Below are 14,240 nucleotides of genomic sequence, written 5' to 3'. Positions count from 1 at the left end.
GAATCCAAGTGTTCCACAGTGCAGAGCGCCCTGAGGGAGGAGACTGGGAGAACAGAAGTGCAAGGGGGTGTGGGAGGGACGCTGGTCCCCTAACATCGTCAGAGGGTCTGTGATTCCACAAAAGGCTGGTGCGCTCTTTTTTTTTTTTTTAAGATTTATTTAATTTATTTCAAAGAATTGCAGAGAGAGGGAGAGAGAGGGAGAGAGAGAGAGAGAGAGAGAGAGAGAGAGAGAGAGAGGTCTGCCATCTGCTGGTTCACTCCCCAACATGACTGCAACAGCCAGACCTCAGCTGATCCGAAGCCAGGAGCCAGGAGGAGCTTCCTCTGGGTCTACCACGTGGGTGCAGGAGTCCAAGGACTTGGGCCATCCTCTACTGCTTCCCCAGGCCACAGCAGAGAGCTGGATCGGAAGTGGAGCAGTAGGGACTCAAACCGGCACACATATGGGATGCTGGCACTGCAGGCGGGGGCTTTAACCCACTGTGCCGCAATGCTGGCCCCATAGTTTGCTCTTTTAAAAATCGTTAGTTTTGTTATTCCTCTGAAGGAGTGACAGAGAGAAGGAGAGGCAGACAGTAGAGAGAGAAGGGAGGAGGGAGCTTCCATCTGCTGGTTCATTCGCCAAACGGCTGCAACAGCCGTGGCTGGGCCAGGCGAAGCCAGGAGCCTGGAGCTTCACCCAGAGTGGGCGGCAGAGTCCATCCTCCGCTGCTCTCCCAGGCGCATTCGCGGGGAGCTGGACCAAAGCGTAGCAGTCAGGACTCGAACCTGCGCTGCCGCCGGGCTTGCTCTGGATTGACGTCGGTCTCCGGGAGCCGGGAGGAACGAAACAGAATCCAATGGCGACGCCTGCCTGGGAATTTCCCTCGCGGCAGCGCGAAACTCGGAGCCGGGAGCTTTTCCTTGAAACGGCCCGCGGCGCTCCAACGCTGCCTTCCCGTTTTCTGGGGTGGCCGCGGTGACGGGGACTTCCTCGGGCCCCGCTGTCCGCGGTGGGGACACTTTCGGTTCTGCCGGGATTCCCGGGGGCAGCTGGGGGAGGACAATGGGGGCCCCTGTGCGGCCCTCAGCAGGCAAAGGACCCCTCTCCCGCCTCTGCGGCCCTGGGAGCAGGCTGGCTCCGAACCCGCCCTTAACTCGGTGCTTGGGGGTCCCAGGGCGGGCGGACGGGCCCCCGCGGGGACCACACCGCCTCCCCTCTCCGCTAAGCCGGTCCCTAAACTCCCGAGGGAACGAGGTTCCCGGGAATGTCCTGGGGAAATGCCCGAGGCCCGAAAGGCCCGGGGCACCGCCCCCTCCGCGGGCGGGCCGCTATTGGCCCTCCGAGGCTCCGCCCCTCTCCTGGGCGGGGCCGCGGCGAGGGGCCAGGGAGTTACTAGGGGCCCCGCCCGGGCGCCGAGGGCTGCCGCCGCCCGGGTCTCGCCCGCCATGCTTCGGCTGCCTGTGCGGTGTGTCCTCTGGGGCTGCTTGCTGACCGCCGTGAGTTTCTGCCCTGACCGTTCGAGGCTTTGGGATTTGAGAGTCGGGAATGGGGAGGAAGGAGAAGCCGGACTTCGGGAAAGGACATTCCTCGCTGATTTTGGCGGGATGTTGTGTGTGTGGGAGGGGTTTGACACTGGGCCAAATGCCTGGGGGTGCTGGCTGATGGGGCGGGCTGCTTCTCTGTGCTTCTCTGAGCCCGGCTAGGGGTCCCAGGGAGCCCACCGAGGGCGCTTGGGGGTGGTGGTGGTGGGGTGCGCTGCAGACGCACACCTGCCAGGAGGCTGGGGTTTGGGGACCTGTCACCCTTTCCCTGGTTGGAAGGCTGCGGGCCTCAGAAGTTGGCCACGCCGAGCCTGGGAGGGCTTCGGAGGGCGGGAAGGGGAGGGTCTGGCCATTTCCCGTCTCATCCTGTCTCTTTCCCCTGGTGCTTATCGTCTCCTTACCAGCGGGGGCTGCCTTCTCCCAGGGTGTCTGGTGAGAGCCTGGGATGGGTGCAGAGGCCCAGGTACTTTTTATCAGAAGACGAGCTGCTTTCAATGTCCCCTCTCCTTCCCGCCACCTGCCCCGTCATCCTGGGCATTACCCTAGAAGGGATGGCCTAGGCTATCTCCCTGCCTCCCGAATTTAACATGGGGGAGAGGAAGGGTTCATGGGACCCAGGAAAGGGTTAGGGATTTCAGCAGGGGTTTCTCCAGGCACCAGAAGGGCCGGGACTCAACCAAGCAGATCTCCGGGGTTTTCAGAAGCCTGCACTTGACTCACTTTGTGCTTAAAAGTAATTTTGTAGTTCCTCATTCCGAAGGCCGGGAGTCCCCCGTGTACCTGGCCCTCTCACCCCAGCCCCTCGGGCCTCCCCCAACTCTCAGGGGGCTCGAGGTCTGGCCATGAGTGACCCATGGGTGTTGGGGGGAGGTGGGCTGCAGGGCAGAGGCACAGTGGAGAAGCTGCTCTGGGCCTGAACTTTCATTTTCACTCTAAGTAGTGACTCCAGGAGAAAAGGGGCCGGAGAGAGGCGGGAGACAGCCTTGGGGACAGAGCGGGGGGAGAGCCAGGAAATGGGGGGGGGTGTTGTCTGGCTTCCCAGAGCACAGTCTGCCCTCATAACGCCCAGCTTTGGCTCTAGGTAGAGGCTGGGCTGGGCCAGTAGGAGGGGCTGTTGTTGAAGCTTCCCAGGTGACGGGCTCTGAGCAGGCACCAGCTCTGTCCTCTTTCTGATTGCTCCCAACTCCCCCATTACACAGATAAGCAGACTGAGGCTCAGAAAGGGGCATTGTCTTGCCGAAGCTCTCACAGCTAGGTAGTGGTGGGAGCGAACCTGAATCTGCATCCGCCTCATGGCTGAGCCTGCCTCCCGGCTGGTGAGGGTCTCCCAGCCCTGGTCCTGAGACCCGCGCAGAAGGACCAGGGCTTGGGGGAGTGGCCCCTGGGGATCGGCAGACTGTCGGAGGAGCAGCTGTGGCTCTCACGCGGTTCAGATGGCACCAAGGACTCTTACTGCTCTGGGAGTGCCCTTAGCTTTGAGTCCTTGGCAAGAATGGTGCCCGGTGGTGCCCTGCTGGGGGCCGTTGCCTTTTCCACCTCCTTCCACAGTTCTCTACGTAATTTGCTCTCATTGCCAGTTGGAATGAGAGCCGTTGATTAGGCAGGGTCCGGAAAAGCCAAGCGGATACTCACTGCGGTCGTGTAATGAGCCCCTGCCACGTTCTAGAGCCCGTGCCAGGCCATGCGTTTATGCCCTTTCTCATCTGCACAACCCAACCTGCAGGGCGGGTTCAATGTCTCTCCCATTTCAAAGATGAGACAACTGAGGCCAAGAGCAGCAAAATGACTAGTAAGTGTCCCCAAATCTGGAGCCTAAAGCTGTGTGACTCTCCAACCTGTGTGCTCTCCCCTGGCTGTGCCCGAGTGTGGAGTGATTTTAGGGAGTGTCTGCATATAGAACTAAACCCAGACTCCCTTTATAGTTCTTCTAAAAAAAGATCCTCATTTTTTTTTTTCAAGGAGGAAGTCTCTGGCGCTAGAGTATATAGTTAATGCCTCTCAACGGTTCTCTGCTAATCCTCCTTTTAAACAAAAATCAAGAGCAGGCTTGGGGCCGAGGGCCCTCAGCAAGCAAAGCAACCAGCCGGGGATTATTACCATTGTTTTGTTTCTGGTGAATTTATTTTTAGGGTTTCTTTGACTTATGGGAAGTGAGACTGGTTCTTCTCTCTTGGAAATGATGTAAGGTTTTTACATCACCAAAAGTAATGAATGGCATGGGCGGACATGTATGTTATGAAAATGGCACACGTGAAACTCAAGGCCGTGGGGGGCAGGTGCATCGAGACCCGAGTTCTCATTCAGGTTCTGTCCCTGTGGGACCCTGAGCAAGGGCCCGGTCTCTCTGGTGCTCAGGCTGCCCTTCTGTGAAATGGAAGCACTGAATTTGATCCCTCCGGCTTCCCGACCCCAGTGTTTTACCAGGGAAGGGCCAATGAGGAGTCGGAGGGGAGAACCTGATGGGGCTTGGAGAGGGGAAGGAAGAGAGACAAAATGAGAGGAAGAGGTCAAGTGTTAAAATAGCCTTGTCCGTGTCTGGGGCCAGCGGGAGCCAGGCTGCCCCAGGAGTCCAGGGGGAGGCGCTGAAGTCCGCACACGTCCTGCCGGGGTTAGGGGAAGAAGAAAGACTCAGGAGTGAAGCCACGAGGAAGAGCAGTTCAGTTCAGAGCGTGTGAGGTTCCAGGGCATCGCTTTGTCCAGAGCCGGCGGGAATCTCGGTCCGGGTGCTGAGAATCAGAGCAGGGGGCAGTTTGGAAGGTACTAACAGACACAGCAAGTGTGGGGCAGGCTTCGTCGTCTGCTTTGGACTTCCCCTTGATTGTGGCCCTGTCCTGGCCGACTTCCAACCTTCTTGCCAACGAGGCAACAGCAGAGATGTCAAGATCCCTTCAAATGGCACAATTCTGTTGTCAGGTCCTCCCAGAACCGCCCACTGCCTGCAGGGAAAATCAGTACCAAGTGAACAATCAGTGCTGCAATTTGTGCCCGCCAGGTGAGACGCCAGCCCTCCGGCCCCATGGGGGGACCCCTCCCGGTTGCTGGCATGGGCTGGAGTCTGAACCGACCCCTTCCCACCCCCGCCCCACTGTCAGAATGTCTGGGTTCCCTCTCTGCATGGCAAACCTTTGCCTACACTGGGCCAGGGTCCCCATCTTCCATCTTCCCCAGCAGACTAAGACCCCCTGAGTCACCTCGGAATCCCAACCCCTTCCCCTAACCTGGCCTGATGATTGTGTGATAAGTGTCTGACTCACAGAGCCACCTCATTTCCTGCTGTTTTCCAGGAGAGAGACTGGAGAATGAATGCGTAGACGGCACCAACACAAAATGCCTTCCTTGCTCTAATGGCGAATTCTTAGACACCTGGAACAGGGAGACGCGCTGCCACCAGCACAAGTACTGCGACCCCAGTGCGTGGGCTGCTGGGGAGGGGACTGGAGGACTGGGTTCATGTTTCAGACACTGCAGCTCTTCTGAGAGAGAGAGAGAGAGAGAGAGAGAGAGCGAGCTTCCATCGGCTGGGTTACCTCCCAAATGCCTGCAATTGCCAGTGCTGGGCCAGGCCAAAGCCAGGAGCTAGGAACTCATTCTGAGTTTCCCACACGGGTGGCAGGGACTCAGGTGCTGGGGCCATTATCTGCTTTCTCCAGGGATGCATAGCTGGATTGGAAGCAGAGAGGCCAGGACTGGAACCAGGCACTCCAGTATGTGATGTGGGGGTGCCAGGAGGTGACTTAACTTGCTCCCATGCTGTCATTTTGACTTTGCGTAACCAGGGTCTGTTCTGATTGGGTGGAGTCTAGGTTGTACTGGTTGTTAAGTAGCTTGATGGCCACCTCTCCTTGGAAGGGGGTCTAAGGGAGAGGAGCAGGCCGTGTGAGGAGCAGGGCTCTGGGCATGGCTCAGCGCGGAGCTCCCGTCCTCCCTGCCCGTCTCTGCTCAGACCTAGGGCTCCAGGTCCAGAGGGAGGGCACCTCGGAGACAGATACCACCTGCACCTGTCAAGAAGGTCAACATTGCATCAGCGATGCCTGCGACAGCTGTGCCCCACACAGCTCCTGCCCCGTGGGCTTTGGGGTCAGGCAGAAGGGTAAGTGGCCCGTCTGCAGGTGGAAGGGCGGAGCTGGTGGCCAAAGGCTCTCAGTCCCAGAGGCCAGCGGCCTTGGAAGGGCAGTGGGAGAAGTCCTCCTGGGGGCTGCAGCCATCGGGGAAAGCCCTACATGGGGGCAAGAGTGCTCTAGACAGGCGCCCTTCCTGCCTGTCCCCTGGCTCTCCTGAGAGCGGGACCGTGGCCCACACCGGGGGTTAATGTCCCCTCTCCATCTGCTCCCAGCCACCGAGGTTTCTGATACCATCTGTGAACCCTGCCCGGACGGCTTCTTCTCCAATGTGTCGTCTGCTGTTGAAAGCTGTCACCCATGGACAAGGTATAAGGACCCCAAGTGTGGCAGGAGCCTGACCCCATTCTCTCCAGTCCCTGTTCCCCTGGCCACACTCACGGGTGAGCTTGTGCGACATCCCCAGAGCAGTCTCGTGGCTGAAGCAAGTGGGCCTTTTTCTTGCCTGTTCTGAGCGGTAACAGACGCCGTTGGTCTTTCCGTCTTCTTGAAGTTCTCCCCTCTTGACACCCTCGGCCCCCTTCCGCCCTCCCTGCTTCCCTCCTGCCTGCTTCTCACTTTGTTTCCCAGGGCTTTGTCCCCTTCCCCGGGCCGTCCCAACTATGTCCATGGCTTCACTTCCTGTTTCCCTTGCGTGGCCCCCAGTCAGTATCGCCCGCTCAGATCTGTCTCCTGGGGCCCAGCCTGGCATAGGCAACCGCTGGGTGTGTGACTGCATCTGGTGGCTCACAGGCACCCCCAGCTTTGTGTGTCTAGGATGGGCGCACCTGCTTCTTCCCCTCACCCCAGTGAGAGGCGCCACCACGGACCTGGGTACCCAACCCTGGCACCTCCCTCCCTTAGCTCCAGCTCCAAATCAGTCTACCCGGCCAACTGCGTATTTTGGGAATCCATCTCCTCTCTGATTCCACATTTTTCATTTGACTGGCTGCAACGCTGTGGTCTGGGGGATGCCTTCGCCGCCTCCTGCCCCAGCTGCTCCCTTTCAGCTGGTTCTCCCTCCTCTCACCCATGGGGGCTCTCCACACTTCCTTTTGAGTCACGATACTCCCATATTTGAAATGTTCTGTGGCCCTCTGCTTCCTGCCAGAAACCCAGACTCCTTTGCGTGGCGCTCAGTCTTCCAGCGGCACGTTGTGTCTGGCTGCTTCGCGCAACTGCAGTGCCTGTTCACTTCCCAGCTCCTCTCCTGGCGTGCTCTGACACACACGCCCTGCCGAGTTTGCACATTCATTTGTAACATGGTAGAACGGGCATGTGGGACAGAAGGTGCAGGAGGGCCCAGGGTAATAGATCTCTCTCGGTCCTGCCTCGCCGCGTCCCAGTTCTCCCAGGAGGCAGCCACTGTTCCTTTTGTGTCCTCCAGAAATTCTGTGCACACGTGCACACACACACACACTCACTCACACACACAGATCTCTCACACAAATAGTAGTATACCATGCACACTTGGCTTTCAGCCTGCCTTTCCCCAGGAAATGGCAAACTTCTTAGACATAGAGAATTGACTTTTTTTTTCACGCCACTGACCTCTCCCCTGCACCTAGAAAAGTGCCCATCACGTGGCAGATGCTTGGCCAGTCTTTACCAAAAGCTGACTTGTAATTGGAGCACCTGGGCTGGGGCTGAGTCAGAGTCCTGGCCTATAGCCTGCGCGCAGGTCAGGAAGTGTGTGGACCCCGGCCCTCCAAACCTTGGTGTTCTCATCTGCAAAGTGGGGATGACCTTCGTCCTGAAAGGTCTGAGACAAAGTGGACAGAGCTCTGGTGAACTCTGGAATGCGGGGCTCGTGGCAGGCTACAGGATGCATCGTCTGCGAAGCTTCTCTCTCTTTCTCTTGCCTTCAGGGGTCCTTTCTTTGCACTGTCCTCCATCCACCCCTCCTGCTCCTCCTGGGCCCAGCCTGGGCCTGGTCCCATCAGGTCAGATCCAGGCTCCCGCCATGCCTTCTACTGGCCAGTGGCATCCTCTCGCTGGCTGCTGGGAGACTCACTGGCTAGTAGAAGCCTGCGGGCCTGGTTGTCAGGGACCGGGGGTAAAGGCCACTTCCCGATCTTCCCTAGCACACCCTGTGCGCCACCCACCCAAGCACCGCTCCGCTGCTCTGCTCAGACCTTAATTCCCCAGGGAAATCCTTCCAGAAGGCCTGTAAGTCAGAGCTTCTGAATCGGGCAGTGTTGCTCCCTGCGGGGGCATTTGGCAATGTCTGGACTCTTTGTTTTTTTTTAAGAGAAAGGATTTATTTATTTATTTGAAAGGGAGATAGAGAGAGGGAGAGAGGGAGAGAGTCTTCCTTCTGCTTGTTCACTGCTCAAATGATTAATTACAACAGCCAGGTTTGAGCCAGGCCCAAGACAGGAGCCAGGAACTCCAGATGGGTCTCCCAGGTGGATGGCAGGGGCCTAAGCACTTGAGCCATCCTCTGCTGCTTTCCCAGGCGCGTTAGCAGGGAGCTGCATTGGAAGTGGAGCAGTGGGGACTCTGGCATGGGGTGATGGCATCGCAAGCAGGGGCTTAAACGGCTGCACCAGCACGCCAGCCCCAGTGTCTAGACACATTGTGGTTGTCACAGCTGGGGAGCTGAATGCTCCGGCATCTGGTGAGTAGAGACCAGGGTGCTGCTAGACATCTTACAACGCACGGGCCGGCCCCTGCATCTGAGAGGCACCCCACTGATGCCCCCGGTGCCGGGGTTGAGAAATTGTCTTCAAACGAACGCATCACGTCTCCGTTCCAGCCATGGTGGGTTCCACCCCCTTGGGACAGTCCCCACTTCACGTTAGCCTGGATCTGAAGCTTAGCACTCACTATAGGCTGCCCTGTTTCTTCAAGACATGCAGTAATCTTTTCTCTGCACGTAACGAGTCCTGTGGAACAGTGTCTTCATGACAGGCAGCCTAGAATGTCCCATGTCATGTGTGTGCTCAAGCAAACCTGTGTTTTCTAGTTGTTGCCTCCCCTCTGGGGTTGGGAATCTTATGGTTGGAGAAAGGAAACATCCTCGTGTGTGTGTGTGTGTGTGTGTGTGTGTACTGATACACATGTGTCTGTGCACAGCTGTGCGACCCACAACCTCGTGGAGCTACAGGCGGGAACTAACAAGACAGACGTGCGCTGTGGTGAGTTCTGGGGAAGGAGCCCTGGGAAGTAGAGGGGGAGACTGAGGCACACAGAGACATCAGGTGGGGCAAGAGGGAGGAGAGGGCAGTTCAGGGGTGTGGTATCCCGGCTCCGCCCCTTATCTTGGGAGCCTGGGCAGGTTATTTCCCCTATCTGAGCCTCAGTCTAATTATCTGTAAAATGGGGTGATAATAGCGTCTCTCTTAGAAGCTTGGTCTAAGTGCTTGTCATGGGTTCCTGCACTTTGAAAGCATGCTCAGTGAATGCTATTCTGCCACCTGACACCGCAGGCCTGGCCTGGGTGACCTGGACCCCTCATGATCCCAGTTTTGGTTTTAGAATGAGAAGCTTGGCCCACAGCACAGATCACAAGCACAGATAACTACAGGGGTTAGTAGGCAGGTCATGTTAATGAGGGCAAGTGACCGGGAGTAAGAAAAACACATTCTCTTTGCTTTTTCTCAAAATTTACTCTCCTCCTGGCAGAGCTGGCCCCAGAACAGAGTGAGGGGCACTTGGCCTTGGGCACAACTCCTAAAGGAGTGCCACAAAATGCAGTAATTCAGATTAGTGGCATCGTGGCGTGCTATTTTTTTTTTTTTTTTTGACAGACAAAGTGGACAGTGAGAGAGAGAGAGAGAGAGAGAGAAAGGTCTTCCTTTGCCGTTGGTTCACCCTCCAATGGCTGCCACGGCCGGCGTGCTGCAGCCGGCGCACCGCACTGATCCGATGGCAGGAGCCAGGAGCCAGGTGCTTTTCCTGGTCTCCCATGGGGTGCAGGGCCCAAGCACCTGGGCCATCCTCCACTGCACTCCCTGGCCACAGCAGAGAGCTGGCCTGGAAGAGGGGCAACCGGGACAGAATCCGGCGCCCCAACCGGGACTAGAACCTGGTGTGCCGGCGCCAGTAGGCGGAGGATTAGCCTAGTGAGCCGCGGCGCCGGCCCGTGGTATGCTATTTTAAAAGACAAAAATGAATGCAAAAGTATCCATGATGAACAAAATTGCAAAGTTCTAAATGAAGAGAGGATCTGACCACGCATTCGTGCATGGCCTTGCCTTGTTCACTTCACCATCATGGTTCCAATAAAACTTTATTTAAAAGACAGGTGAGCACGTGCCCATAGGGTGCTGACTTGGCGTCTGCCTGCTGATGTTCAAAATGCGGCATTAAAATGGCGCTGATCTCAGTTACTGAGTTCTCTAGCGGGCCCTTGGTGTAGGTTTTATCTGCATCCCTAGCCTCCTGCCAGCGCTCACCTGGCCTCTTCCTGTCATTTGCCCACCGAGAGACTTAGGGCAGAGGAATCTGGCTTTCCCTTCTGTCCTGTAGCAAACGCCTCAGTGCAGCTGTGGATGACAGGGGAGCAGGCGGCCACGGACTGAGTCCCAGCTCGTGGTTGTTCTTTTAAAGATTTATTTATTTGAGAGGCAGAGTCACAGAGAGAGGGAGAGAGACAGAGAGAGGTCTTCCATCCTCTGGTTCACTCCCCAAATGGCCGCAACGGCCGGAGCTGCGCCTATCCGAAGCCAGGAGCCGGGAGTTTAAATAAACCAGATGTCCCGACTTGGAATCTCCCAATGTTGATCCGTGGGCCAAGATCTCAGAACCTTAAGAAAATGTGCTGCCGTCACGTGTCCCAGGGGCCGCGCGTCTGAGACCCTGATGGAGCTGAGCCCTGACACGGGAGCGCCGCGAGGGCCGGGGTGCGAGCCGGGGCGGGGCCGGGAGGGACGGGGCAAGCCGAAGTCTCCGTTCCCCCAGGTGCCCAGGACCGGAAGAGAGCCCTGGTGTTGATTCCCATGGTGCTGGGGGGCGTGTCCGCTGCCCTCTTGGTGTCCGTTTATATCCGTGAGTCCCCAGCTGGAGGGAGAGGGGAGGATGGGAGGGAGGGGCAGCGGAGCTGGCCTCCTGGTTCCTAATCCGGCCTGTCCCCCCATCGCCCATCCTCTAGGCAAGGCGATCAAGAAGCCAATAGATAAGGTAGGTCATGGTGGGGACGCGGACAGGTTGGCTCCCCGGCCGTCCCGGCTCAAGCTTTGCCAGGTCCACCTGCTGCAGCCCCGGCACCGCCCTCGCGCCCACCACGGGCTGTCCCTTCCCGGCCGACCGCGAACCGGGGCCGCATCCAGGCCTCGGGGTTGGGTCAGACCGGTGGGGGCCGGCTCTGGGAGCTCCTTGTCACCCTCGGTGTGGCCAGCAGGGGGCAGGAGGCACCCAAGGAATCCTCGCGGAGCCGCCGCCTGGGAAGGGGACGAGGCCCGGGCGGGGCTGCGCAGGGGCGTGGCGGCCCCCGGCTGTGGGGCTGACCGCGGTCCTCGGCTCCGGCTCCGCAGGGCTACCGCGTCCGGACGGTGGGGCAGGACCCCGTGGAGATGGAGGACTTCCCCGGCCATAACACGGGTGCGCCGGTCCAGGAGACCTTGCACGGGTGCCAGCCGGTCACCCAGGAGGACGGCAAGGAGAGCCGCATCGCCGTGCAGGAGCGGCAGTGAGGCTGCGCCCCCCGGGACGTGGCAGCCCCGCGCGGGACGCCGGGCGGACAGCCTGGGACAGGCGGGGGCCGCGGCGGCGGGGCGCGCAGGGGCTGGCCCTGGCTGGCCCTGGCTGGCCCCTCTGCCCTGACGGACCGGAACGCATCGCCCGGGACAACGGCTCAGCCCAGCACCGAGGCACAACTCTGGGAGGGGGCGCACGGACAATAATATTCACCAGCTGCCCCCGGCCCGGCACTCTGGTGCCCGGAGACTTATGATGACCGTGGTCTCCACGTGTCCGGGGCGGGGGGGGGGGGGACACACACACACACACGAATGTCCATGACAGTGCTGCTGTCTGTACCTGAGAACTGGAAGTCACTTAGCTGTCCGTGAGCTGGGGACAGCGACATAAAATTATAACGTATTTATACAACACGGGCTCAGAAACACCGTGGGGTGGGCAAACAGGCAGCTTGCAGGATGATGTGGGAACGATTGTTAAAAGAGCACACAACCACAAAGTGACCCGCTACCCATGAGTAATGCTACACACGTGATACAGGAGTGCATAGGGGACAGCGGGGTCTGGAAGGACCCACGGAGGACTCAGTTCCCGTCCTGGTGACATCCGGGGTGGGGGAGGATTGGTGAAAGGGAACTTGGCTTTCCCATAATGCTTCGTTTTTTCCCCAAAAGGAGAGTGGATTCCTCTGATGCTTATGTAATTAAACAATCATCAAACTTGGGAAAAGAAACACGGGGGTGGACATCCTGGGTGACACTGCTGTCAGGCTCCCGGAATTAGGACACTTTCTGAGGATAAATAGGAATGTCCCACCCGCCTGCGTCCCTGCAGGCCAGCCCCCACGTGGGCTCACACTCCAGATCCGGTGTGCAACGCTCTGTCCTTGATTCAGGTTCATGAAGCGGCCGTCTGGGCAGACAGGGCTCGCCACCCGTCCCCTCATTCACAGGGGTCCAGAGAGGGGTGGGGACTTGCCCAAGGTCGCCCAGGAGGGCGTGGCCCAGTGCTGCCTGCTCTCTGAACCTAGCTCTGTGCCCCTTCCAAGGAGACCCTGGCCCCCCAGCCCCCACCTTCTGACCTCCCACCTCACAGGAGCTGCTGCTTCTGTCAGACGGCGCCCCTGTCTCCCCCTCTCCCCCAGCAGCTCAGGATAAAAATAAACCGCCCTGTTCCCTCTTCATGCTGTGCCAACTGAGGGGAGCCTAGCCAGGAGGGGCGGCAGATGGAACGGGAGCAGGGGGAGGGGCGGGGGGGAGGCAGGGCAGTGCCGCGTGGCGTGCAGGGGCCCCAGCTTGGAGATTTGGGGCGGCGGTCTCACCCCGGGACTCGGCCTTTCCCGGCAGGGCTGCTTGGATTTCCCCGGCGCGCCCCGCTGGCTGCGGGCTGTCAGGGCAGCTGGGAGCCAGGAGGGCCACCTGGCTTGGCTGCCTTCCCAGAAGAGAGCCATTTGGAGGCACCAGGTGGAGGCCTTTGGTTTAGAAAACGGAGCAAAGTGGTGGGGTATGTGTGGGGGGGACTTAAGGACCTCACCCCGACACCCTACCTGCAGCCCCAGGGCTCAAGTTGGTCCTGTGGGGGGGTACAGTGCAAAGAGACAAGCCCCCACACCTGCCACCTGTTACCCTTGACCTTGGGCGAGTTCCTCCCCCCTCCCTTCACTGAGTTCCCTTATCCGGCCACGGCTGACAGTCCCCGGAGCAGGTGCTGTCGATGCCCACTGCGTTCTCTCCTGGGTCAGAGGCCAGAGCTCCCCTCTGCCCCTGCCCTGAGCGTGTGTCACAACCACCTGTGAGGTCTGGGAACCCACAGATTGGTGGCCCCACCCCCCACATTCCACATTCAGTAGGTCTGGGACGGAGACCAAGAGTTCGTGTTTCTAATGCGGTTCCCAGGTGCTGCTGGGATCACGCTCTGAGAACCACTGCCCTTGGCATTCATGTTTCTGTCCGCGCCGCCCGTTGCCTGTTGGGAGCGTGTCTGGGATCGCCTGTGCCAGGGCTTGCCCTGGCCTTGAAACCATGCTTGGTGCGGATGAAGGCCCCGGAAGCCACAGCTGCTGCGTGCCCTGAGGACTCTTAGCCCACAGAGGATGGAAGCTGCAGAGCGGAGAGCCCAGCTTCCTTGCCCTGGGGAGGGACAGACACCTGGTGCGTCCTGCACAGCCCCTTGGTCCCTAGAGGAGCCCGCGGCGGGCACTCAGGTTGGTTCTTCCTTGCGCTGCTTTGCCTCCCCACCCCGCTGCCCACATCCGTTCCCCTTCTTGGTGGTTGCAAGACGTCCCCTGGACAAGCAGCTCAGCCGCTCACAAGGCCAGTTTTGTGTAGCCTGGCATCCCTCGCCAACAGAAAAAGTGGTTTGTAAATGTTTCTTTATGTTTAATCTACTTGAAAGGCAGAGTAACACACACACACACACACACACACACACAGATTTCCCACCAGCTCGTTCACTCCCCAAATGTATGCAATGGCTGGAACTGGGCCAGGCCAGTGCCAGAAGCCCAGAACCCCATCCTGGTCTCCTCCCTGGGTGGCAGGGGCCCAGGCACTTGAGCCATCGCCTGCTGTCTCCCTAGGTGCATGAGCAGGAAGCTGGAGGGGAAGTGGAGCACCCAGGACTTAACTCACTGTGCAGTGCCCACCCTGAGGGTGGTTTTTCTTGGCAGTCCTAGCAAGTTCTGGTTATAAACGGACCTTGTCCAGGAGCTTTCTGTGTGTCCTCATGGAAGTTACTCTCTGGTTCTGGGCTTTTGTCCCTGGGTGGGCGACGAAAGGCTGGGTTTCTAGAGTTTAACAGAGAAGACCAACTTCACCATATAGGGCCTGCCCTGGTCAGGGGATGCAAGGGGTGGCTGTGATGCACATACTGGCCAGAAGGTGGCGCCAAGGTAACGTCTGAAGACTGGCAATAGGACACCCTTGAATGAAGTTGACTTTGCTGGAGTCCTACATACCTCGAAGATGTTGTTTGT

The 14,240-nt window shown here is 58.8% G+C and overlaps 1 protein-coding gene across 1 annotated transcript; it reads left to right on the top strand.

The window, feature by feature from the left end:
* The first annotated feature begins 1,334 nt into the window (after positions 1-1,334).
* On the top strand, positions 1,335-11,677 carry CD40 (CD40 molecule). Its single transcript, XM_002721199.5, has 9 exons — positions 1,335-1,481; positions 4,440-4,518; positions 4,811-4,936; positions 5,470-5,616; positions 5,860-5,953; positions 8,702-8,763; positions 10,529-10,615; positions 10,719-10,747; positions 11,101-11,677. Exons 1-9 carry the CDS (start codon positions 1,431-1,433, stop codon positions 11,257-11,259), a joined length of 834 nt encoding a protein of 277 aa, XP_002721245.1. The 5' UTR covers positions 1,335-1,430; the 3' UTR covers positions 11,260-11,677.
* Positions 11,678-14,240: the final 2,563 nt, after the last annotated feature.

The sequence above is a fragment of the Oryctolagus cuniculus genome, chromosome 11 (assembly GCF_964237555.1).
Source record: "Oryctolagus cuniculus chromosome 11, mOryCun1.1, whole genome shotgun sequence".
Lineage (NCBI taxonomy): Eukaryota > Metazoa > Chordata > Mammalia > Lagomorpha > Leporidae > Oryctolagus > Oryctolagus cuniculus.
This window is presented reverse-complemented; position numbering and strand designations above follow the sequence as displayed.

Bases quoted from the DNA above. Each gene is read 5' to 3' on its own strand.
- CD40 (XM_002721199.5), top strand. From the start codon at position 1,431: ATGCTTCGGCTGCCTGTGCGGTGTGTCCTCTGGGGCTGCTTGCTGACC. The intron at 5,954-8,701 runs GTATAAGGACCC...GTCTGTGCACAG, and splicing joins AGCTGTCACCCATGGACAAG to CTGTGCGACCCACAACCTCG. The intron at 8,764-10,528 runs GTGAGTTCTGGG...CCGTTCCCCCAG, and splicing joins CAAGACAGACGTGCGCTGTG to GTGCCCAGGACCGGAAGAGA.